The following is a 26,188-nucleotide window of genomic DNA, read 5'->3' as shown; positions in this document are numbered from 1 at the left end:
CCATTTATTCCTATTACTCTGTGTGAAAATGGAAAAATTGGGACTACAACAACATTTTAGTGAAAAAAATTATAATGTTTAACTGTTGCATCCCAAGGTTTGTAAAGTTCTGTGAAGCACCAACTTCTTCAATGTACTTTTTGATACTATGAGAGCACTTTTCTAAAGTATAGTCCTCGCAAAGACACTTCAAAAGTGATTTCATCCCATAAAAACAATTAGTTATTTCTTCTCAGAAACTGAAAAGTCAGGATAAAGGGGATATTGTGCTGTTATTGTACAGAAAATCACACTGTCTCAGTCATAAAAGTGAAGTTTTGCCTGAAGAACTGGACCTGGTCTTCCGGAAACCCTCAATGCACATTCTTAAGCACAGAAAAGAGAGTATGTAGGTTCATCCAATAAGATAAAAGAATTCTAGGACAGCAAAAACATCATAGAGGTTCACCATCCGAATATTTTTAAGGGATTTTTTAGTTGACACCATATTCTACATATGCTGTCAATTGGCTTTTTAGTTCCAGAGGCTAGGAGAGATTCTCTGGGCTATAACCTCAGGCTGAAACAGATCTCACTCCAACAGAAGGACTTATGATCCCCAATGTAAAGGGAACAGTTTTATGTAGAGGAGCATGCAGTGGGTTAGCGGCAGAATGGTGACCACTTTATTGTGCTACAGCCAGTGACAGAAGAATCTGTGACTTCTCTGCATTCAGTTGTTACTACTCACCTGGGTAGTCATCTGCAGGAATCTCCACTTTATACCACTCCTCATCCTCCACACATGTCTCTGTAGTATTAATATGGGTCAGATCTTCACCCTGAAACAAATATTGTAAAAGTCACAGACAAATGGAGAAGTCACATCTATGATCATCTCGAATCCTGCCATCTCCACCGTTCTCATTACACAAGTATAAACATATAATACTGGTGGATAAAACAAGACTGAGCACAAGACCTTCACAGCCATCTATACATCATAGGGGAGATCTCATGACACCTTCTCTCCATTTACCTGATGATCCGGAGAAACATTGGGATCTTCTTGTTTACAGTCCTGAGGAAAAAGAGGACTGGAACATCTCTCTGGTGTTGTCCTCTTACTGGATAGATCTGGAGGAAACACAAAGAGGGAATTAATTCTTTACACAAAGATAATTATTGGCCATGTATAATTAGTCCTGTCTATTACCTGGTGATTTGAGGGGCTGGGAAATCTCCATCATGACGTCCTTGTACAGATCTTTGTGTGCTTCTATATACTCCCACTCCTCCATGGAGAAATGGACGGTGACATCCTGACACCTTATAGGAACCTGACACATACAATGATAGTTATCAATCAACCCGATCCCTTCATAGCGATACTGAATAATATCCCAGGATTCCCAGCAGTGTCACCTCTCCAGTCAGCAGCTCAATCATCATGTAGGTGAGTTCTAGGATCTTCTCGTCATTAATGTCCTCATGTATCAGGGGGTGAGGTGTAGTCCTTGTAATTGGGCTCAGGGTTCTTTCCCATCCCTCAAGCACAGGGTCCTGACAGCGCTCACTAGAGGTCTTCTTCACTACTCTGTAATCCTGGTTATGGAGAGACACATTAATAAATCTTGATACAGACATTTCCAGAGTTCTCACCTCTCCAGTTCTCCATCTGTTATTCCCATAGATAAGAATGATGTAATGTGACGTCATCAGAATCTCTCACCTCTCCAGTAAGCTGAAAGAGGATCTCTAGGGTGAGATGTAATATTCTCTCCGCCATCTTGTCCCTGTTCCGTTCCAACCTTCACGTGTCAATCAGGAAAATTCTCTTATGTAGAAGACCTCCACTAAGAGAATCCGATATTGCAGGGACCTGAATGGGGAGAAGATGAGGCAATGGATCATCATAAAGAATCCTATGTAATAATAGAATTACTGGAGATAATAAGGGGAAACATAAGCGGAGATGGGATGTGTAGATTTGAAAAAAAAAAAAGAAGAAAATTAAGAATGATTTTCAGTTTTAATACAATTTTCTTTTTTTGTGATGGTGGAACTAATTGTGAGAGCAGGGCCAACCAGCAGTCAAAGAAAATCACTATAATCTACACAAAAGCCTGGTAAATTAGATCAGAAAATTCCTCTAGCTCAGAGTTGGAGTTTGAGGGTTGATGGGCCAGGTCAGACTGGGTAACCGGGAATGGAGGTGATTGGCAAGGGGAGCATGGAGTAGAGGTGAGAAGTCAAAAGGGGATCAAATACAGAAGGAAACACATGAGGGAGTTAACACACATCTCCCCGTTTACACATGGAACAACACACAAGCTGGGTGTAAGGCTACGCTCGCACGTAGCGGAACTCTCGCGGAAGTTACCGCGAGAATTCCGGATTTCATTCCGTGGGAAAATTGCATTTTAAATTCCCACGATTTTCCCGCAGAAAAACTAGCGATTTGCAAGCGTAATCAGCTTGCAGAATGCTAGCGTTTTCCAAGCGACCTGGAGCATCGCTTGGAGAACTGATTGACAGGTTGGTCACACTCGTCAAACATAGTGTTTGACAAGTGTGACCAACTTTTTACTTCTGATGCTGCCTATGCGGCATCAATAGTAAAAGAGTAAAAAAAAAAAAAATAGTAAAAAATATTGTTATTCTCATCTTCCGGCATCCCGCACAGCCTTCCCGCCTCTCTCTACGCTCCTGGTCCCAGTAATCCTTTGCGCGAATGACCTTGAGACGTCGCGCTCCCGCGACGTAATTGCGAATGACCGCGAGATCTCGACGTCATCGCGGTCATTCTCGCAAAGGATTACTGGGACTGGGAGCGTGGAGAGAGGCGGGAAGGCTGCGCGGGACGCCAGATGGTGAGAATAACAATATTTTTTATTTTAATTCTATTTTTTACAGGGATATGGTACCCACAGCCCAGAGGACATTCTCCTCTCCTCCGGACCGTCGGTACCATCCGCAAATGTTCTGCTAACTTTTCGCATGGTGGGCACAGCCACATGCGGGAAATAAGCGGAACAATGAAATCCTATGGGTGCGGGATATCGCGATTCCGCTAAATTAATGAGCATGCTGCGTTTTTTCACCGCGAAGCGATTTCGTCGTGGTAAAAACCGCAGCATTAGCACAGCATTGCGGAAACCCATAGGATTACATGGGATGCTTATTGTTCGCGTTTTCTCGGCAAAATAGCGCGTTTAAAACCGCCGCGAAAACGCGAAAAAAACGTCATGTGTGAACTCAGCCTAAGATGGTTTATCAGCCATTTCCTCCTACTCCTCATCATATTTCCTAAAGCTCAATGTGGACAAAAATTAAACTCGTCGTCTTTCTTCCATCTCACTTAACCCACTTGATACATCTATCACAATTAATGACATCACGTTTTCCCTGTTTCGGAAGTTCGCTGCCTTAGTGTAACCCTCGACTCCACCCTGTTCTTCAAAACGCACATTCATGCTCACGCCATCTCCTGCTGCCTCCAACTCAGAAATATTTCCAGAATCTGTCCTTTCCTCAACCCTGAATCCACTAAAATGTTAGTGCACACCCTCATCCTCACCCACCTTGAATATTGCTATACCCTCCTCTGTGGCCTCCCAGCTAACACTCTCGCACCGCTCCTCCGTATATCTCCTAATTAATCTCCCGACATATATATAAACACGTAACCTCTGAACCTCTAAAGATCTTCTCTCCTCCATATTTATACGCTCCTCACCCAATTGCCTCCAAGACTTCTCTTGAGTATCCCCCATCCTCTGGAATTCTGTACCCCAATAAGTCCAATTATCCACCACATTCAGAACTTTCAGATGGAACTTGAAAACCTCTCTCTTCACGACAGCTTACAACCTGCACTGACCCCGCTGCCACCTCACCACCAACGGAACTGCTGTAACTCGCAAACCTACTATTTCCCTCATCCTGTAGAATGTAAGCCCGCAAGGGCAGGGCTCTCTCCTTTCTGTACCAGTCTGTCATTGTTAGTTTGTTCACTACAATTTATATCTGTATTTTGTATGTAACCTCTTCTCAAATTATTATGCACAGCAGAGTTTTCAACCTTTTTATTTTTATTTTGAACAAAAAAAATGGTGAATTGTGAAATTATAAGCATTATCAGCTTATTACAAAATGAAATCAAACAGTTTTCAAGTCAAAACTTTATTTTAGGTGATGTTACATTTGCATATAGGACCCCTTGTTCGAAAGAAGCTTCTGAACTCTCTCGCCCATTGAATTTGTCAGTTTTTGGATGGTTTGTGCTTCAATTGTTTTGCATGTGGACAGAATACCGTCCCAGAGCTGTGAACTGCCTCCCGCCATCATAGACACGCCTTTTGATGATGCTCCAGAGGTTCTCAATGGGGTTGAGGTCAGGGGAAGATGGTGGCCACACCATAAGTTTGTCCTCTTTTATGCCCATAGCAGCCAGAGATGCACATGTGTTATTTGCAGCATGAGACGGTGCATTACCATGCATGAAAATGATCTTGCTGCGGAAAGCACGGTTCTTCCTCTTGAACCATGGCAGGAAGTGCTGTTTTAGAAACTCCACATAGATTATGGAGTTCATCTTTACCCCTTCAGGGATCCTAACGGGGCCGACAATCTCTCTCCCCATGATTCCAGTCCAAAACATTACTCCACCTCCTCTTTGTTGGCACCTTAGCCGTGTTTTCATGGGGTGTCCATCAACCAGCCATCCTCCACTCCATCCATCTGGACCATCGAGCTTTGCACAGCACTCATCGGTGAACAAAACAGTTTGGAAGTCAGTCTTCATGTATCATTTGGCCCACTGGAGCCGTTTCTGCTTGTGTGCAGTGGATAGAGGTGGTCGACAGGATGGCTTACGCACAGCTGCAAACCTCTGAAGGACCCTGCATCTTGTTGTTCGAGGGACGTTGGAGGCACCAGCAGCTTCAAAAACTTGTCTGCTGCTATGACAAGGCATTTTTGTAGCTGCTCTTTTAACCTGACGCAATTGCCTGTTGGAAAGAGTCCTCAATTTTTCCTTATCAGCACGCACACGTGTGTGCTGGGAATCAGCTACATACTTCTTGATTGTGCGATGATCACGATGAAGTGTCTTGGCAATGTTGATTGTAGTCATGCCTTGACCTAAATACTCCACAATTTGTTGCTTCTCAGCAGCCGACACATCCTTTTTCTTTCCCACTTTGGCAAAAAGTGTAGGCTGCTTAATAATGTGGAACAGCCTTCTTAAGTAGTCTTGCCTTTATTTGGACACACCTGTCAAACTAATTTGCACAGGTATCTGCAATTACTTTCAGTGATATAAAGAGCCCTGACACACATCATCATCAATGAGTTTAAATGACAAACAAAAATATTCTAACCTTATCACTCCTAAACTCTTTTTGCATAATAATTTGGAACACAGTTTAATAATAATCCTCCTAGACATAGAAAGGTGAACTGTCATGGTAACAACACTCACTGTGGCCTAGGGACCCTGTGAGTGACAGCTAAGCCACCCTGTAGGATCTGGAGTGTGTTTGATTGTCATTATTGTGAGTGAATTTGTTTTGACTATTCATGTGCGTTAATCCTTCCTTTTGCTCTTGAGGCTATGTGCACACGTGCAGAATTGCCGCGGAAATTCCGCAACTCCCTGCCACGGGAAATCCGTCGGAAATACGCATGTGGAATTCCCACTAAAAAGTAGCATTTTGCAAGTGTAATTAGCTTGCAGAATGCTAGCGTTTTCCAAGCGATCTGTAGCATCTGTGACCAACCTGTCAAACAAAGTGTTTGACAAGTGTGACCAACTTTTTACTATTGAGGCTGCCTATGCGGGATCAATAGTAAAAGATATAATGTTAAAAATAATTTTAAAAAATCGTGATATTCTCGCCTTCCGGCGGCCCCCGCAGTGTTCCCAGGCCTCAGCGATGCTCCCGGCAAGTCCCGTACCCAGTGATGCTTTGCGACAATGACCTGTGATAACGTAGCAGCATTGCTGAGGCCTGGGAACGCTGCGGGGGACGCCGGAAGGTGAGAATATCACGACTTTTTATTTTAATTCTTAACAGGGATATGGTACCCAGGGCCTGGAGGAGAGTCTCCTCACCTCCAGACCCTGGGTACCATCCACACATTTTCCGCATGGTGGGCATAGTCACATGCGGAAAGTAAGCGGCTCAATGCATTGCTATGTGTGCGGAATCCACGCGATTCCACAAAAGGAATGAGCATGCTGCATATTTTTCCGCGATGCGATTCCGCTGCGGAAAAATATGCAGCATTAGCACAGCATGTGCGGAATGCCATTGAATTCAATGGGTTGCCGATTTTTAGCTTTTTCGCCGCAAAAACGCTAAAAATCTGCATGTGTGCACACAGCCTAATGCTCACTGACCTCAGGTACCCAACCCTGAACTATCCGTTTCTCTTATCCCCCTTATCTTGATATACCCTCCTGGCATTTGACCTGGAACTGTTACTTGACTATGCATAGCTCCGCCACACCACATTTACAGCTAGTTTTCGTATGCATCTCTAGGCTTCCAAATGCACAAGCAGATTCGCGTAGCTGCTCAATTCTCGCTCAGGTTTGGGCTGCTCCACCCAAACAAGAAGCTCAGCAGTTCTTCACTTCCCCTTACTGAGCCCACAGCACCTATGAGAAAACACTATTCTACCAGAAGGCAAGGAGGTGGAGTTAAATACATTTTTTTATTTTGTAAAAAAAACAATCAGAATCATGCCAACCTTCAATGACAAATTAATTGACCAATTCAATTCATTTCCAGCACTGTATAGACATGTCATGTTCTCATCTCATGTGCACTGGAACATACCATATTTGTTTTGACTGTAAGAGCTTAATCAGACATCAGTTTATCTCATATGAATTCTATCCTTGTTTTCCACAGAACTCATACCTACAGTGTGATAGCCTATGGATCTGTTACATGTCCGGGTATTTTTATTCACCGAGTGATCCACATAAAATTATCCAGATACGACCGGAGTCTAATTTCAATCTCGTAAAAGCAAGTCTATGGGTTCATGAAATAAAACAGACAGCACTAGGATCCGATCGGATATAAGAATGTTGAGAAACCTGCTGCAATTTATTTTTCATTTATGAAAAACTGATGAAACTCTGAACAAACTCTGATAGAAAAAACACTGATAAAACAGACAAAAAAAAAAATCACTGATGTCTGAATGAGCCTTAAGTTGTACTTTTTAACAAGAAAAAATCTTGCCAAAACATAAGTGCATCTTAGGCTGTGTGCACACGGTGCTTTTTTGGTGCATTTTGGGGAGTTTTTTCCACACAGAAATGGGTGAAAATGCTATGGAATCCTTTTGCCAGCTACCTCAATGAGAATCCTGAAGTGCAGTGCACATTATAGGTAATTGTCCTTGAGTATTTGAAGTGCTTTTTTTCTGCAGCATTTCAATTCTTTGTGTAGATTTTTCACCCATTGAATTCAAGTCCGTCAAATCCGCAGCAAAAACGCAAGTATAAAAATAGTTGCGGATTTGCCGAGTTTCTGTTAGGGTTTTTACGGGCTTCCTATGGTGTTTCCCACGCTGTCATCTGTGTAACAGCGTGGGAAACACCGATGTGGTGGTAACGCTACCACCGGTAAGATCGCTACTGCCGTCAGAACACCGCGGGGTCACGGTCAGATGTCAGCATGACCCCGCATAGATACTGTGATAAAAAAAACTCACCGCAGATCAGCAGGCGACGGTTGAGGAGAGGCTACTACTCCCATTAAGCTACGTCTGTTTCATTGTAACAGTGATAGCAGGAACCGCCGATGGGAGTAGTCTCGTCAGCTGGTGTCATATATATATATATATATATATATATATATATATATATATATATATGTTGAGCGAATTTGCTTGGGTCCCTGCTTATTCGGCAAGATATAGCGCTTACCAAATAAGCTGCAGAGGGAACCTGACTTCCTGGTTGCGGCGGCTGATCAGCTATTCGGCTTCGAATTTGCATGTGTCGCGGCTGTGTGACAGGCATGACACAGGCATGGAGAGCCCAACAAACAGGATCTCCATGCATGTGTCGTGCCTGTTGGGGCTGTATGGTCTGGCCGCTTATGAGGACTTATTTGGGCGAGACTCATTTCAGTATTGGACTTTTACCATTTGAGGTCTTTTGGGTGCTGACGTGGTTTTCATTAGGGTGGCATTATGTCTTATGTCATCTAGTTACACCCATAGTGTTACTTTTACTTTCATTGTCTGATACCATGATGGTGCTGTAATATTTCTATATACACATATAATATTTCTTGCATTATGATGTTCCATATGGTCTCATTAGTCCCTGTCAATATACTATTGTAACTGAATCGGATCTTTTGTTTTGTGTCCTTCACTCTGCTAGTTTGTCCACATAACTTTTTTAATAATATATTTTGTAATGGATGTCTATGAGAATTAATAATAAATTGAATTGTGATATCTATATGGGTATTTTGTACTCCTTTGGTTTTTGTCTACAATTTTGAGTTGGAGAATACCTGCTGCTTGATTTTATTTGTGGTTATTTTATTCATTTAACCCTTTTATTCTGGATTTTTATACATATTATTTGCGGCCTACTTTTTACATCACTACGCCGTGGAGAGAGCTAATAGAGTACCAACCAAACCACTTCCACCAGGGGCCCCACCACGACCTGTCCTAATAAAATTGTACTATTACCAGGATAGAAATGCTATACTCAAGGCTGCACATAATGAAGGAAATATATCCTGTAATGGCCCAAGAAAATATTCTTCCCAGACTTTTTCATCGACATTTCAAAATGGAGGGCTCAATTTCTGGACATAAAATGTTGGTTACGCAATTTGCAAATTCCCTACTCTATGCTTCTTTGATCATCTGAAAGATGCACTTTGCTTGCTTGACGTGAATGAGCAAAGACCACGCCGCAGTCCGCTATGCTGAAGTTTCAAAATCCTAAATCTGGCTACGTTATTGGTGGAGTTACTACTCCACGCTTTATTGGCAAAAAGCCCAAAAAGCCTGCTTTGGGAAAAAAAATTCCTCCTTACCTATTCTAAAGATACAATCTGCTAGACAAATCTGATTGAGCAAAGAGCAAATATATGTTTACGATGTTGTTTCTGAATTTTAAGATTTTTGACATTGGGAACTATCTCCTATAGTTTGTTGGAGCCAAATTTCATGATATTTAACCCACAGTCAGTGGAACCATGTAGCCTTTTTGTTATCCTGTCATTGCAGGCTCCCATGGACCGATTACTCACATTCTGTGAGTTCAATCTACGTTCGACTACAGGATAAACTGGTGCAGATGGAAACGTAAATATTTGCAGTTTGCTTGTTTAAAGGGATTTGGAGTTTTTTTTTTTTTTTTTAAAAAGATTTATGGTTCAGTATATAATATGTTATTAATGTATGTTGAACAGAGACACTGTGGAGTTCTGGGTCACAAAGGAGTTTACTAATGTCTCTCTCCAACAATTGTTCCAATCCATGAATAAAGAAGAACTATGGCTGGTAATATTACTTTCCTCTCATGGAATGTAAGAGCGCTCGGTGATGCTGCAAAGTGATTGGCCAATATGGAATTTATTCAGAATAACTTACCCGCAGTTGTATGTCTACCGGATACGCATTTAGGAAAAGACAAAACTACCTCCATAAACAGCTCATGGATTAGCCACAGGTTCCGTTCTACCTTCTCAGAAAGGCAGATTTTAAGGGATTCAGAAAGAGAATTGGAGGGATCTAATGGCTGGATATCCTTAACCCCTTACCTACAATTGACGTAATATTCCGTCCATGTGACCATGGACCTAATTACCATGCACGGAATATTACGTCACCATGATCAGCGGCGCCCAGCGGCGATCAAACGCGATCGCGGTGTACCGGGGGTTAAAGGGAAGCATCGGCAGGGAGGGGGCTCCCTCCGTGCTTCCCTGAGCCCCCCACAGCAGCGCAATGTGCAGCGCTGCTGCGGGGGGCTCCTTTCCTCCAGGCCCCCGAATCCAAGATGGCGACGGGGGCCTTTGGGGGCCTGAGGAAGCTGGCTTCCTCACTGCCTGCAAAGCGCAGGCATGAGGAAGTCTGCAGCAGTGCTTGTGACAGATCGCTGATCTGTCACAGTGATCTGTGATGTGACAGATCAGCGATCTGTCACAGGACAGTGATGTCCCACCTGGGACAAGGTAATAAAGTAAAAAAAAAAAAAAAAAAAAAAAAAAAAGTGTTAAAAATAACACAGGTCAACGAAAAAAAATTTTTTTTCTGGTGTCCAAAATATTTTAATGAATTTGGGGTATTTTTGGGGTGCTGATTCTGAATATGTCATCAGTTTTGCCAGATTGGCTCAAGTTTTTGAGATTTTTGGTATCTTATTTATAGCACTTGTTGGTAAATGCGACGCATCATCTCATTAATTTCTTTGGATTAGTACTTGAACTGAGCAGTTCTCAATATAGTTTTGTGTTAATTAGTGTTCTAAAAGTTTGTTCATAGCTTGATTTTTGCACTAACTTTATGTTGTTGTCTGTTTTCCAGTGAAAAGCATGAACTCATCAAGAAGAAGTTGTCTTAACGATCCAGACTCATTCTGTTACATTTGTGGTGAATACACACTGCCAAAACATAGAAGAAACATAACAGACTTCGTAAAAAAAGTGTATTTTGCCTATTTTGGGGTTATGCTTGGGGACCAAGACAAGTTTTGGGCACCACACATAGTGTGCAAAGCATGTATCGAATTATTACGAAAATGGAGCAAAGGACAAAGAAAAAGCTTCAAATTTGGTGTTCCAATGGTGTGGAGAGAGCCAAAAAATCATCATGATGACTGTTATTTCTGTGCAGTGCAAGTGCAAGGATTCAATAAGCATAAGAAACGAAAATGGGAGTAACATGGAATCTGCAAGAAGGCCTGTCCCTCATTGTGAAGATGTGCCTGTACCTGTGTTTACCATAAATAACAGTCATCATGATGATTTTTTGGCTCTCTCCACACCATTGGAACACCAAATTTGAAGCTTTTTCTTTGTCCTTTGCTCCATTTTCGTAATAATTCGATACATGCTTTGCACACTATGTGTGGTGCCCAAAACTTGTCTTGGTCCCCAAGCATAACCCCAAAATAGGCAAAATACACTTTTTTGACGAAGTCTGTTATGTTTCTTCTATGTTTTGGCAGTGTGTATTCACCACAAATGTAACAGAATGAGTCTGGATCGTTAAGACAACTTCTTCATGATGAGTTCATGCTTTTCACTGGAAAACAGACAACAACATAAAGTTAGTGCAAAAATCAAGCTATGAACAAACTTTTAGAACACTAATTAACACAAAACTATATTGAGAACTGCTCAGTTCAAGTACTAATCCAAAGAAATTAATGAGATGATGCGTCGCATTTACCAACAAGTGCTATAAATAAGATACCAAAAATCTCAAAAACTTGAGCCAATCTGGCAAAACTGATGACATATTCAGAATCAGCACCCCAAAAATACCCTAAATTCGATGAAATATCTTTGGCACCAAAAATGCTGTTGACCAGTGTAATAATAAAAAAAAAATAAAAAAAAAAAAAATCGCTAAATAAATTAGTAAAAAAAAAAAAAAAAAAAAAATATTCCCCAATAAATCCATTTTTTCAAAATAAAAAAAAAACAAAAACAATAAAAGTACACATATTAGGTATCGCCGCGTCCGTAATGGCCTGCCCTATAAAACTGTCCCATTAGTTAACCCCTTTAGCGAACCCCTTAAAAAATAAAAATAAAAAACGAAGCAAAAAATGATTTATTATCATACCACCGAACAAAAAGTGCAATAACGCGCGATCAAAAAGACGCATATAAATATCCATGGTACCGCTGAAAACGTCATCTTGTCCCGCAAAAAACGAGCCGCCATACAGCGTCATCCGCAAAAAAATAAAAAAGTTATAGCTCGCAGAATAAAGCGATACAAAAATAATTATTTTTTATATAAAATTGTTTTCATTGCAAAAAACCGACAAAACATAAAAAAACGACCTAAATGAGGTATTGCTGTAACCATACTGACCCGAAGAATAAAACCGCTTTATCAATTTTACCGCACGCGGAACGGTGTAAACGCACCCCCCCAAAAGAAATTCATGAAATGCTGGTTTTTGTTCATTCTGCGTCCCAAAAATCGGAATAAAAAGCGATCAAAAAATGTCACTTGCCCGAAAATGGTACCAATAAAAACGTCAACTTGTCCCGCAAAAAATAAGACCTCACATGACTCGGTGGGTCAAAATACGGAAAAATTATAGTTCTCAATATGTGGTGATGCAAAAACTATTTTTACAATAAAAAGCGTCTTTTAGCGTGTGACAGCCGCCAAACATAAAAACCGCCATAAATAGTAAATCAAACCCCCCGTTATCACCCCCTTAGTTAGGGAAAAATAATAAAACTAAAAGAAAATGTATTTATTTCCATTTTCCCGCTAGGGTTAGGGTTAGGGTAGGGTTAGGGCTAGGGCTAGGGTTAGGGGTGTGTTGAGGTTAGGGTTGGAGTTATAATTGGGGGGTTTCCACTGTTTGGGCACATCAGGTGCTCTCCAAAGGCAACATGGCGTCTGATCTCAATTCCAGCCAATTCTGCGTTGAAAAAGTCAAATGGTGCTCCTTCCCTTCCAAGCTCTGCCATGCGCCCAAACAGTGTTTCACCCCCACATGTAGGGTATCAGCCTACTCAGGACAAATTACAAAACAACTTTTGGGGTCCAATTTCTCCTGTTACCCTTAGGAATATAAAAAATTGGGGGCAAAAATATAATTTTGCGGAAAAAAATGTTTTTTTTATTTTCACGCCCAGGCGTTATAAACTTCTGTGAAGCACTTGGGGGTTCAAAGTGCTCTCCACACATCTAGATAAGCTCCGTGGGGGGTCTAGTTTCCAAAATGGGGTCACTTGTGGGGAGTTTCAATAGTTTAGGTACATCAGGGGCTCTCCAAACGCACATGACACCCGCAGACCAATCCATCAAAGTCTGCATTCCAAAACGTCACTACTTCCCTTCCGAGCCCCGACGTGTGCCCATACAGTAGTTTTCTCCCACATATGAGGTATCAGCGTACTCAGGACAAATTGGACAACAACTTTTGGGGTCCAATTTCTCCTGTTACCCTTGGGAAAATAAAAAAATGGGGACTAAAAGATGATGTTTGTGGAAAAAATACGATTTTTTTATTTTCATGCCTGGGCATTATAAACTTCTGTGAAGCCCTTGGGGGGTCAAAGTGCTCACCACACATCTAGATAAGTTCCTCAGGGGGTCTAGTTTCCAAAATGGGATCATTTGTGTGGGGTTTTCACTGTTTAGGTACATTAGGGGCTCTCCAAAGGCAACATGACACCCACAGACCAATCCATCAAAGTCTGCATTCCAAAACGTCACTACTTCCCTTCCGAGCCCCGACGTGTGCCCATACAGTAGTTTTCTCCCACATATGAGGTATCAGCGTACTCAGGACAAATTGGACAACAACTTTTGGGGTCCAATTTCTCCTGTTACCCTTGGGAAAATAAAAAAATGGGGACTAAAAGATGATGTTTGTGGAAAAAATACGATTTTTTTATTTTCACGCCCGAACGTTATAAACTTCAGTGAAGCACTGGGGGGTTCAAAGTGCTCACCACACATCTAGATAAGTTCCTTGGGGGGTCTAGTTTCCAAAATGGTGTCATTTGTGGGGGTTTCTAGTGTTTTGGTACATCAGGGGTTTTCCAATCGCGACATGGTGTCCGATCTCAATTCTAGCCAAAAACGTCAAATGGCGCTGCTTCCCTTCCGAGCTCTGCTATGCGCCCAAATAGTCATTTACACCCACATATGGGGTATCAGCGTACTCAGGACAAATTGCACAATAACTTTTAGGGTCCTGTTACCCTTGGAAAAATAAAAATTGGGGGTGAAAAGATCATTTTTGTGGAAAAAATATGATTTTTTAATTGTACCGCTGTACGTTATAAACTTCTGTGAAGCCCTTGTGGGTTCAAAGTTCTCACCACATATCTAGATAAGTTCCTTGGGGGGTCTAGTTTCCAAAATGGGGTCACTTGGGGGGTTTCCACTGTTTAGGTACATCAGGGGCTCTCCAAACGCGGCATGGCGTCCGATCTGAATTCCAGCCAATTTTGCATTGAAAAAGTCAAACGGCGCTCCTTCCCTACTGAGGTCTGCCATGCGCCGAAACAGTGGTTCCCCCCCACATATCAGGTATCAGCGTACTCAGGACAAATTGCACAATAACTTTTGCAGTCCAATTTCTCCTGTTACCCTTGGTAAAATAAAGAAAATTGAACCTGAAGTATTTTTTTTGTGAAAAAAAGTTAAATGTTCATTTTTTTTTTTAATATTCAAAAAATTCCTGTGACGCACCTAAAGGGTTAATAAACTTCTTGAATGTGGTTTTAAGCACCTTAAGGGGTGCATTTTTTAGAATGGTGTCACTTTTGGGTATTTTCTATCATATAGACCCCTCAAAGTGGCTTCAAATGTGAAGTGGTCCCTAAAAATAAAATGGTGTTGCAAAAATGAGAAATCGCTGGTCAATTTTTAACCCTTATAACTTCCTAACAAAAAAAAATTTTTGGTTCCAAAATTGTGCTCATGTAAAGTAAACATGTGGGAAATGTTATGTATTAAGTTTTTTGTGTGCCGTATCGCTGTGATTTAAGGGCATAAAAATTCAAAGTTGGAAAATTGCGAAATTTTCAAAATTTTCGCCAAATTTCCGTTTTTTTCACAAATAAACGCAAGTTATTTGAATGCAATTTTACCACTAACATGAAGTACAATATGTCACGAGAAAACAATGTCAGAATCACCGGGATCCATGGAAGCGTTCCAGAGTTATGACCTCATAAAGGGACAGTGGTCAGAATTGTAAAAATTGGCCCGGTAGTTAACGTGCAAACCACCCTTGGCAGTGAAGGGGTTAAAGACAAAAATGTCCAGGAAGGATGGGAAATCTTGAAAAATGAAATTCTCAAAGCACAGTTGTTAACAATTCCGAAAAGAGGGAAGAATAGGAAGCATTTAAGGAAACCAGGATGGATGAACACAGAACTTAAGCACATGCTAAAAAGGAAGAAAGAACTGTTTATAAAATGGAAAGAGGGAGGCATATCTAAAGAAGAATATAATGCTGTCTGCAGAACCTGCAGGGCACAAATCAGATTATCTAAAGCTGACAATGAATTGAGGCTTGCAAGAGATGTCAAAAGCAATAATAAAGGGTTTTGGGGATATGTCAAAAGTAAAAGAAAAGTCAAAGATGCTATAGGATTTTTACAGGATGAAAATGATGAAATGGTAAGACAGGATGTTGAGAAGGCCGAACTTTTAAATTCCTATTTTGCATCTGTTTTCTCTCAGAAAGGAAATGTAACATCAACTGTTCTTCACTGTCCTATTAAGGGAATAGAAGAATCCAGGATATCTATAAACAGAAAGATAGTGAGGAAACACTTAGCTAACCTAAATGAATTCAAGTTTCCAGGTCCAGATGAATTACACCCCAGAGTACTGAAGGAGATAGCAGAAGAAATTTTTGAACCCCTCTCCATAATCTTTGAAAATTCTTGGAGAACAGAAGAAGTGCCAGAAGACTGGAGAAGAGCAAATGTTGTTCCTATCTTCAAAAAGGGGAAGAAGGTGGACCCAGGCAACTATAGGCCAGTGAGTCTGACTTCTATACCAGGAAAGATCTTTGAACAAATTATTAAACAGCATGTATGTCAATACCTGGATAAGAATGAAGTGATTAAACAGAGTCAGCATGGGTTTGTAACTAATAAGTCATGTCAGACTAACTTAATTTCCTTCTATGACGGTATCACTGATTGGGTGGATCAAGGAAATGCTGTAGATATAGTATATCTTGACTTCAGCAAAGCATTTGACAAAGTCTCTCATACAATCCTTATTGAAAAAATGACTAAGTATGGAATGGACAAGGCAACTGTTAGGTGGATTCATAACTGGCTTAGTGATCGGACCCAAAGAGTGGTCGTAAATGGCTGCACATCTTGTTGGAAGAATGTCTCAAGTGGGGTACCACAGGGCTCTGTCCTGGGCCCTGTATTGTTCAACATCTTTATTAACGATTTAGATGAAGGAATTGAGGGTAAACTGATTAAATTTGCTGATGACACAAAGCTAGGAGGGATAGCTAATACTAGAGAAGAGAGAGAGAGGATTCAAAAAGATTTAAATAAACTGGAGAAGTGGGCAGCAACTAACAGAATGGTTTTTAACAGGGAGAAATGCAAAGTACTACATCTGGGCAATAAAAATGAAAAAAGCATATACAGAATGGGAGGAATAGGGCTAAGTGACAGCACATGTGAAAAAGACTTGGGTATACTAATAGATCACAGATTGAATATGAGTCAACAGTGTGATGCAGCAGCAAAAAAGGCAACTGCAATTCTAGGATGTATTAACAGAAGCATACAGTCTAGATCATGTGAAGTCATTATTTCCCTCTACTCCTCTTTGGTCAGACCTCATCTGGAATATTGTGTCCAGTTTTGGGCACCACATTTTAAAAAAGACATCAACAAACTGGAGCAAGTTCAGAAAAGAGCGACCAGAATGGTGACCGGTCTGCAAACCCTGTCTTATGAGGAAAGGTTGCAGGATTTGGGAATGTTTAGTTTGCAAAAGAGAAGACTGAGAGGAGACTTAATAGCTGTCTACAAATATCTAAAGGGCTGTCACATTGTAGAAGGATCAACTTTATTCTCATTTGCACAAGGAAAGACTAGAAGCAATGGGATGAAACTGAATGGGAGGAGACAAAGATTAGATATTAGAAAAAACTTTTTGACATTTAGAGTGATAATGAGTGGAACAGGCTGCCACGAGAAGTGGTGAGTTCTCCTTCAATGGAAGACTTCAAACAGAGGCTGGACAGACATCTGACTGGGATGATTTAGCGAATCCTGCTTTGAGCAGGGGGTTGGACCAGATGGCTCAGGAGGTCCCTTCCAACTCTACAATTCTATGATTCTATGATTCTCAAGCTGCTCCGGATACGTCAGCAATTGGATTAATAAATCTATCCCACAATAAACGTATGTTTAGTCAGCATAAATTCTTTGAGGAGGGGGAAAAAGCAGAACATTTGTTAGGAGTAATAGCCAATGCCCAGACAGGTCACTCCTTTATAGGTGCCATACAGGATCTAAGAAGGGATCAATACTCAAACTGATTAAATACAAAATATTTTTTAGAATTTGTTCAAGACCTTTTCAAACCTAAGATGAATCTTAATAAAGAACAACTCCTACCTAGCATACATGGATGAGGTAGAGCTCCCCAAAATTTTTGAAAGACGATAAAAAATACTTGAATAGCCCACTTGAAATAGAAGTAATACAACCATGGCCTCTATGTCTAGTAATAAACCACCAGGTTCAGATGGGTTGCCTATTGAGATCTATAAGAAGTTTGGAGATATTCTGTTACCACATCTATTAACTACTTTCCAAGACAGAGCACTGCCTAATTCTATGCAAGAAGCCATTATAGTAATCATACCTAAGACAGGTATAGGTCCATTCATTCCTGATAGTAATCATACCTAAAACAGGCATAGATCCATTCATTCCTGACTCCTACAGACCTATATCCTTGTTGCCTATGAATATCAAAATCATAGCCAAAGTATGAGCCAACAGACTTAATAAATTATGTGACAACACGGCATTTTGTCTTAGAATCATAGAATAGAATCATAGAATCGTACAGTTGGAAGGGACCTCCTGGGCCATCTGGTCCAACCCCCTGCTCAAAGCAGGATTCGCTAAATCATCCCAGTCAGATGTCTGTCCAGCCTCTGTTTGAAGACTTCCATTGAAGGAGAACTCACCACTTCTTAACCCCTTACTGCCATCGGACGGGATAGTACGGCCGAAGGCAGTACCCCCGCCTTTGATGTGGGCTCTGGTGGTGAGCCCGCATTAAAGCCAGGACATGTCAGCTGTTTTGAACAGCTGACATGTGCTCGCAATAGGCACAGGTGGAATCACGATCCACCTGCGCCTATTAACTAGTTAAATGCCACTGTCAAACTCTGACAGCGGCATTTAACGCTCCTTTCCGGCCATCGGGCCGGAAATACGCGCACCGCTGACTCCAGTCACGTGATCGGGGATCACTGGTTCGTCGGCATAACAACGAGGTCTCCTTGAGACCTCTATGGTTGTTGATGTCGGATTGCTATGAGCGCCACCCTGTGGTCGGCGCTTATAGCAATGCGGTAACTCAGCTACATAGAGGCGATCTGAGCATCGCCTATATGTAGCAGAGCCAATCAAGATGTGGCAGCTTCTAGCTTCCCATGTAGGCTATTGAAGAATGCCAAAACTTAAAGAAAAATAGTTTTAAAAATATAAAAAAATAAAATATAAAAAGTTTAAATCACGCCCCATTCAAAATAAAATAACAAAAAAAAAAAAAATCAAACATACACATAGTTGGTATCACAGCGTTCAGAATTTCCTTATGTCAATAAAAAAAAGGATTAACCTGATCGCTAAATGGCATGTCAGAGACACCACACTGAACTTGCTCACTGAGCCAGTGCGCGTGTCCTGAGTAAAGCGAACTGTGCTCAAAGCTACCTGTGGAGCGGGCAGCAACCGAATAGATGCGTACTTCAGAGCTGCAGGACCTGAAGCACGTGACTGCTAGAGGCGTGGCCTAAACTCCACAGAGCTAGGAGCTGCAAGACAATTCCTAGCAGAGTAACTGCGAGACAAAGTTACCAAGGGGCATAGACAGTGAGAATAGTCAGGACGTAGCCAATGAGTCACACACAGAGATAGCTGTAGGGTACCAAAGGGGGCGAGCAGAGTAGTCAGGTCACATGCAATGAGTCATACACAGATAACGCAGTACAAAATCAACAGGCAAACTCACAACGGGAAACAGAATCGGGTCAGAACCATATAAACAAGCTATAGCAACAAACAGGCACACGGGGGTCAGCACACTAGGCCAATGGCAAAAGTATAACTGGCAGGGATTGAAGCTACCCAGGGGTTTATGAAGCTCTCCCAGAACCAGAAAGAGGCCACAATCATTAACCCCAAGTGTGCAGGTCAAAACCTGCACAGAGCTCCAGACATTAACCCCCGGTGTGCAGCTCAAAAACCCGCACTGGGATCATGACAGTACCCCCCTCTCAACGGGGGGCCTCCGGACCCCCAGGCTTCCCCGGGTACTTGGCATGGAACGCCTGAACCAGGCGATCTGCATGTACCAAGCGAGCAGGGACCCATGAGCGCTCTTCTGGTCCATATCCCTTCCAGTGGACCAGGTACTGCAAAGAGCGGCGCACCCGCCGAGAGTCCACAATATGTCCGACCTCATACTCCAATTGACCCTCCGCCAGCACTGGAGGAACAACAGTCTCAGAGTTCTCTTTGACAGATCCTGCTGGTTTCAACAGAGACTTATGGAACACATTAGATATTTTTAAGGAGGCGGGGAGACGCAACCTATATGCCACAGGGTTGACTATCTCCATAATCACGTACGGACCAATGAACTTTGGTCCCAACTTAACTGATGGTACCTTTAAGTTGATGTTACGCGTGGAGAGCCAAACCTTCTCTCCCACCTGAAACATGTCTCCCGAGGCTCTCTTTTTGTCCGCAAAATATTTGTATCTCCCCTGGGCTCGAGAGATATTACGCTGGACCTCAGCCCAGAGGTCTTTTAACCGTTGAACAGACCCCTCTGCTCCTGGACAACCGGAATCCACCTGAGAAAACTCCCCAAAATGCGGATTAAAGCCATAGTTAATCAGGAATGGGGACATGTTGGTGGACTGACTCACCCGGTTGTTAAAAGCGAATTCAGCCAACGGTAAAGCATCACACCAATCCTCCTGTCTGGCGGAGGTCAGACACCTGAGAATTTGTTCCAGGGATTGATTGGTGCGTTCTGTCTGACCATTAGGCTGTGTGCACACGCTGCGGATTCCGCTGCGGATTAATCTGCACGGATTTTGCAAAAACCGCAGATAATCCGCAGGTCCAAAGACCTGCGGATTATCTGCGGTTTTGCCTGCGGTTTGGTCCTGCGGATTCACTATCTCCACAATGGTGGAGATAGGAACCCGCAGCGGTTTCCGCAGAAAGAATTGACATGCAATTCTTTCTGCGGATTCAAAACCGCAGCAAATCCGCTCGGTTTTTTCCGCAGCGTCGGCACAGCGTTTTTTGTTTTTCCATTCAAATGAATGGTACTGTACACCGCAGCTAAAACTGCTGCGTGGCCGCAGCGGCCAAAACCGCTGCGGAAACGCAGCGGAATCCGCAGCGTGTGCACACAGCCTTACTCTCCGGGTGATATGCCGACGAGAAGGAGAGTGAGATGCCCAATTTCATACAGAACGCCCTCCAAAATTTGGCCACAAACTGCACACCTCTGTCAGACACAACATTCAGGGGTACCCCATGCAATCGGACCACATGCTGCACAAACAATCTTGACAACGTTTCTGCTGAAGGTAATGCTGCCAAGGGAATGAAATGGGCCTGTTTAGAAAACCTATCCACCACCACCCAGATCACGGTATTGCCCCTGGAAGGTGGAAGGCCGGTAATAAAATCCATGGAAAGATGAGTCCACGGCCTATCAGGAACCGGTAAAGGTATGAGTTCCCCAGCCGGTCGGTTATGCGAGCTTTTGGAACGGGCACATATGCCACAAGCAGAAACAAATTCCTTGACATCGGACCTTAACGAAGGCCACCAAAAACCCCTGGCTACTGCCTCTCTAGTGGCCGTGATACCTGGATGAGCACTCAGCCTAGAATCATGAAACTCCTGCAGAAGTCTAGGCCGCAATGAATCTGGAACAAACAGTTTATCGCTTGGCCTGGTTGCCGGAGCTAGGGCCTGAGCCCTTAGGATTTCTTGTTCCAACTCAGTTGAGACCCCCGCCACTACCACCCCTGGGGGGAAGAATGGAGGACGGCGGCTCAGGGGGAGACACTGGATCAAAACTTCTGGACAGGGCATCCGCTTTAACATTTTTGGACCCGGGTCGAAAAGTAATTGAGAACTGAAATCGTGAAAAAAAAAAGTGACCAACGGGCCTGTCTAGGAGTAAGCCTCTTAGCAGATTCAAGGTATGCCAAATTTTTGTGATCCGTGACAACCGTGATAGGGTGAGCTGCCCCTTCCAAAAAGTGCCTCCATTCCTCAAACGCCAGCTTGACCGCAAGAAGTTCTCTATTGCCTACATCATAGTTTTTCTCAGCTGAAGAGAACTTCTTGGAGAAGAAGGCACAGGGTTTGAGATTGGTAAGGGTGGCCGGACCCTGGGACAGCACAGTCCCCACCCCCACTTCAGAAGCATCCACCTCCACAATGAATGGTTTGGACGGGTCAGGTTGCACCAACACCGGGGCAGACATAAAACATTTCTTAATCGCTGAGAAGGATTCCTTAGCGAGTACAGACCAATTTTTTACATCAGCTCCCTTCTGGGTAAGATCCGTGAGTGGTTTCACCACTTGTGAGAAACCTTTAATGAATCTCCGGTAATAGTTCGCAAATCCTAAGAAGCGCTGGAGCCCCTTGAGATCTCGAGGCTGAACCCAGTCAGCGATCGCCAGCACCTTCTTAGGATCCATACGAAACCCCTCACAGGACACAATCAACCCCAAAAAAGACAGCTCCTGTACAAAAAATGAACATTTTTCCAACTTGGCAAACAATTGGTTCTCCCTGAGTCTCTGGAGAACTGTCTTTAGATGTTGCAAGTGAGATTGACTGTCCGGGGAATACACCAAAATATCATCCAAATAAATAATAACAAAACGGCCTATCAGATCAGAAAACACAACATTGATGAAATTTTGGAAAATAGCGGGTGCATTAGTTAACCCAAATGGCATTACCAGGTTCTCAAAGAGTCCTTCTGATGTGAGGAATGCCGTTTTCCACTCGTCCCCTTCCCGAACCCTTATCAGATTGTAGGCCCCCCGCAGATCTAATTTGGAGAACCATTGTGCCCCAGCTAACTGGTTACATAAGTCTGGGATGAGGGGAAGCGGGTAAGAGTTCCTAACCGTTATCTTGTTCAGTTCCCGAAAGTCGAGGCACGGCCACAAACCACCATCTTTTTTCTTCACAAAGAAGAACCCTGCTGCCACAGGTGACACAGAAGGCCTGATATGCCCTTTGCGGAGACTCTCAGCTATGTACTCCTTCATGGCTTGGCGCTCAGGCCCAGACAAATTGAACAATCGAGCCTTAGGTAACTTGGCTTCGGGTACTAAATCAATGGCACAATCATAGGGTCTATGTGGTGGCAGCGCCTCAGCCTCACTTTCGGAAAAAACGTCTTCGAAATCTTTCAGGTACTCCGGAATACCTTCCAGATCGACAGACGACACAGACACGGATTTAACAGCGTTAACAAGATGTCCCCGGTTACCACATTTATTATTGCATCCCCATTGAGTGATTTCCCCTGTAACCCAATCAATGGTAGGATTATGGCGTTGAAGCCAAGGCATCCCCAGTACCAGTCCTGCAGGCAAGTTATCTAGCACCAGACAACTTAGTTTCTCCACATGAGTGGAACCCACTTTTAGAGAAAAATGTTCAGACCTGCAACAGATACCGTCTTGGTTAAGAGGAGATGAGTCAATTGCCACAAGTTTAACAGGATCATGAAGCCTGACTGTCCCTATCTTATTAAGAGTCATAACCTTGGTATCAATCAGGTTCACAGCCGAACCGCAGTCAATAAAAGCAGTAGTCTGAACAGGACCATAACCAAGTTCCAGTTCCACCTGCAGCACCATTTTTGCACATGAGGAAAATTGTACCTGAAGGTCTGGGTAGCCTCCTCGATTACTACCCAGACCTAGTCTTTTCCCGCCATCTTGGAGGATGATGGACAGGAGGGGCAGTCCTTCTTCCAATGTCCAGATTTCCCACAATAGAAGCACAACTGCTTTTCCCGGCGGCGTCTTCTTTCTTTTCCCTCACAGGTGACAGCGCTCACCTCCATAGCCATAGGAAGAGACTGGGTCTCATCTCCACTGAAGAATAAGGGCGATTCCCGTTGCATAATGCCTCTAGCCCGCAGCCTGCGATCCATGCGAACCGCTTGGACCATGGCATCCTCCAGGGAGTCAGGCGGAGGATGGAGTGCCAAAGCATCCTTCAGACGTTCACACAGGCCTCTGTGGAACAGCCCCCAGAAGGGCGGCATCACTTCAGGAAATCTCCGCAGCCCAACGTCTGAATTCAGTACAGAACCATTCGGCCGAGTGCTCCCCCTGACACTCATTACTTTGTCCTCAGCCAACCGCACTCCATCAGGCTCATCATAAATAAGCCCTAAGGCTTCAAAAAATGCATCCACAGACATTCTCTCAGGGGCAGAAGAGGAAAGCGAGAATGCCCAGGCTTGTGGGGACCCCCTAAGCAGGGACATCACCACCCCCACCCTCTGTTTCTCATCCCCAGAGGAGCGGGGTCTCAAAGAAAAAAAAAAAAAGCTTACAACCCTCCTTAAATGCCCTGAAGTCATCCTTGTTACCAGAAAATATATCTGGCAATTTAACCAGGGATTCAGGTGGGACTAAAATGACATCTCTATTCCCCACCTGCTGGAAGCCTGCGGAAAGTACCCCCTGAACTGAGTCCTCAACCCGCCGTTGGGACTGGGCCAGAGATTGGTGTTCCAAACTAAGCTTCTGCAGTGACTGAGTCAAGCTTTTCACCTGCTCAGATAAAGCACACATTGGGTCCATGCTGCAGAAGTGAGGAGAAAGAAAAAAAAAAATTGTAGGCCAGTTATAATGTCAGAGACACCACACTGAACTTGCTCACTGAGCCAGTGCGCGTGTCCTGAGTAAAGCGAACTGTGCTCAAAGCTACCTGTGGAGCGGGCAGCAACCGAATAGATGCGTACTTCAGAGCTGCAGGACCTGAAGCACGTGACTGCTAGAGGTGTGGCCTAAACTCCACAGAGCTAGGAGCTGCAAGACAATTCCTAGCAGAGTAACTGCGAGACAAAGTTACCAAGGGGCATAGACAGTGAGAATAGTCAGGACGTAGCCAATGAGTCACACACAGAGATAGCTGTAGGGTACCAAAGGGGGCGAGCAGAGAGTAGTCAGGTCACATGCAATGAGTCATACACAGATAACGCAGTACAAAATCAACAGGCAAACTCACAACGGGAAACAGAATCGGGTCAGAACCATATAAACAAGCTATAGCAACAAACAGGCACACGGGGGTCAGCACACTAGGCCAATGGCAAAAGTATAACTGGCAGGGATTGAAGCTACCCAGGGGTTTATGAAGCTCTCCCAGAACCAGAAAGAGGCCACAATCATTAACCCCAAGTGTGCAGGTCAAAACCTGCACAGAGCTCCAGACATTAACCCCCGGTGTGCAGCTCAAAAACCCGCACTGGGATCATGACATGGCATAGTTTGAAAAAAAAATCTAAACGCCAGAATTATGGTTTTTTTGGTCGCCTCGACATTGCATTAAAATGCATTAACGGGCGATCAAAAGAACGTACCTGCATAAGTGATATCATTAAAAACGTCAGCCGGCGTGCAAAAAATAAGCCCTCACCCGACCCGAGATCACGAAAAATGGAGACGCTACAGGTCTCGTAAAATGACAATTTTTTTTTTCTTTTAGCAAACTTTGGAATTTTTTTCACCACTTAGATAAAAAAGAACCTAGACATGTTTGGGGCCTATGAACTCATAATGACCTGGAGAATTATAATGGAAGGTCAGTTTTAGCATTTAGTGAACCTAGCAAAAAAGTCAAAGACAAGACAAGATGACGTTTTCAGCGGTACCACGTTTATTTATATCCGTCTTTTTGATCGCATGTTATTCAACTTTTTGTTTGGTGGTATGATGATAAAGCATTGTTTGATCGCAGTGTGCCGGGGGTTAAAGTGCTGGGAGCGACAGCTTACACCTGGCCGCGATCAGCCGCGCTCCCCCTGTGAGCGTGGTTGATCGCGTATGACGTACTATTCCGTCCATGGTCATAGGGGCCCAGGGTACATGGACAGAATAGTATGTCAAAGGTCAGAAAGGGGTTAATCAAATCAACCATACCTCCAGTGAATAATAGAGATAATTTACCCTCCTATGCTAGCTCCGGTCCACAAGTGGTGTCTGAATTTAAATACCTGGGTATTAATCATTTATTTGTGCCGTTATGTTATGACAGACTAAACCTTACCTCAATTCTAATGAAATTTAAAAAGGAACCTTGATCCAAATTACCACAGTCAGTGATAGGGTGTATAAACCTAATAATTATTTGGATGCCTCAGCTATTATATGCACTCCAAAACTGCCCTATTTGGATATCCCAAAGAGATTTGTTTCAAATTGTTGTTTAGGGAATCAAGTTGGAGTAGACAATCTCATAGAATCAAATTGGAAGTACTGTAAAGAGAGAAGAGCAATGGAGGCCTGGCAGTCTCAAGTCCTTGGGCCATCAGCTCAGATGCAACATATGTGAGGCTGCGATCAGGGCTGTGGAGTCGGAACCCATTTTGGTGGAGTCAGAGTCGATATAAAATGGACAAACTCCGAAAATATATAATAAAATCAGGTACAGTAGTTCAATGCAGTTTGTGGGGAATATTTTTTTCATAAGTATTTGAGAAAGTTATGAAATGTCCTTTAAATATCTGTCCTATTCCTGATCTAAGGTCTAGACTTTTAGTTGAGATGAATCTGTGCTGCAGTTTATGTTCATGATAAGTAGTGAAGCTCCTCCTCTACAGATAAGGGGAAAAAATAACACACACAGGGAAGGAATGCCTATATTGATCTCAGAACTTCTGGAGTGAACAGGAAAGCAGGATTAAAGCAAGTACTTCGTAAAGCATATCTAAACTTTCAATAAACTGTGCATAAATCAGTAGCCCAGTATATGTTGTCGCTGTATGCTTGATGTTTTAGTTTGTTTTTCCTATTAGCTCATGCTTGGAGAAATTGGCAGTTCTGATGACTTATATACATTGGTAAATCAAAATTTTTTAAAGGAATGCTAATTGGTAGCAGAAATAGTGAACCCACTAATAGTGCACAAGGCGAAATAAA

At 42.9% G+C, this 26,188-nt stretch overlaps 1 protein-coding gene across 1 annotated transcript in view; it reads right to left on the bottom strand.

Annotated features, from left to right (window-relative positions):
* The window catches only part of LOC141051190 (uncharacterized), an 86,554-nt gene that overhangs the window by 2,955 nt on the left and 57,411 nt on the right, over positions 1–26,188 (bottom strand). Inside the window, exons 12-16 of the mRNA XM_073548054.1 lie at positions 1,712–1,790; positions 1,405–1,584; positions 1,196–1,319; positions 1,019–1,116; positions 731–821 (exon numbers count right to left, since the gene is read on the bottom strand). Of these exons, the coding sequence (XP_073404155.1) occupies positions 731–821; positions 1,019–1,116; positions 1,196–1,319; positions 1,405–1,584; positions 1,712–1,790 (572 nt within the window). The remainder of the gene's footprint in view (positions 1–730; positions 822–1,018; positions 1,117–1,195; positions 1,320–1,404; positions 1,585–1,711; positions 1,791–26,188) is intronic.

This window comes from Dendrobates tinctorius, unplaced genomic scaffold (assembly GCF_039654945.1).
Source record: "Dendrobates tinctorius isolate UK_male_01 unplaced genomic scaffold, ASM3965494v1 ptg000155l, whole genome shotgun sequence".
In the NCBI taxonomy this organism is placed as follows: Eukaryota; Metazoa; Chordata; class Amphibia; order Anura; family Dendrobatidae; genus Dendrobates; species Dendrobates tinctorius.
This window is presented reverse-complemented; position numbering and strand designations above follow the sequence as displayed.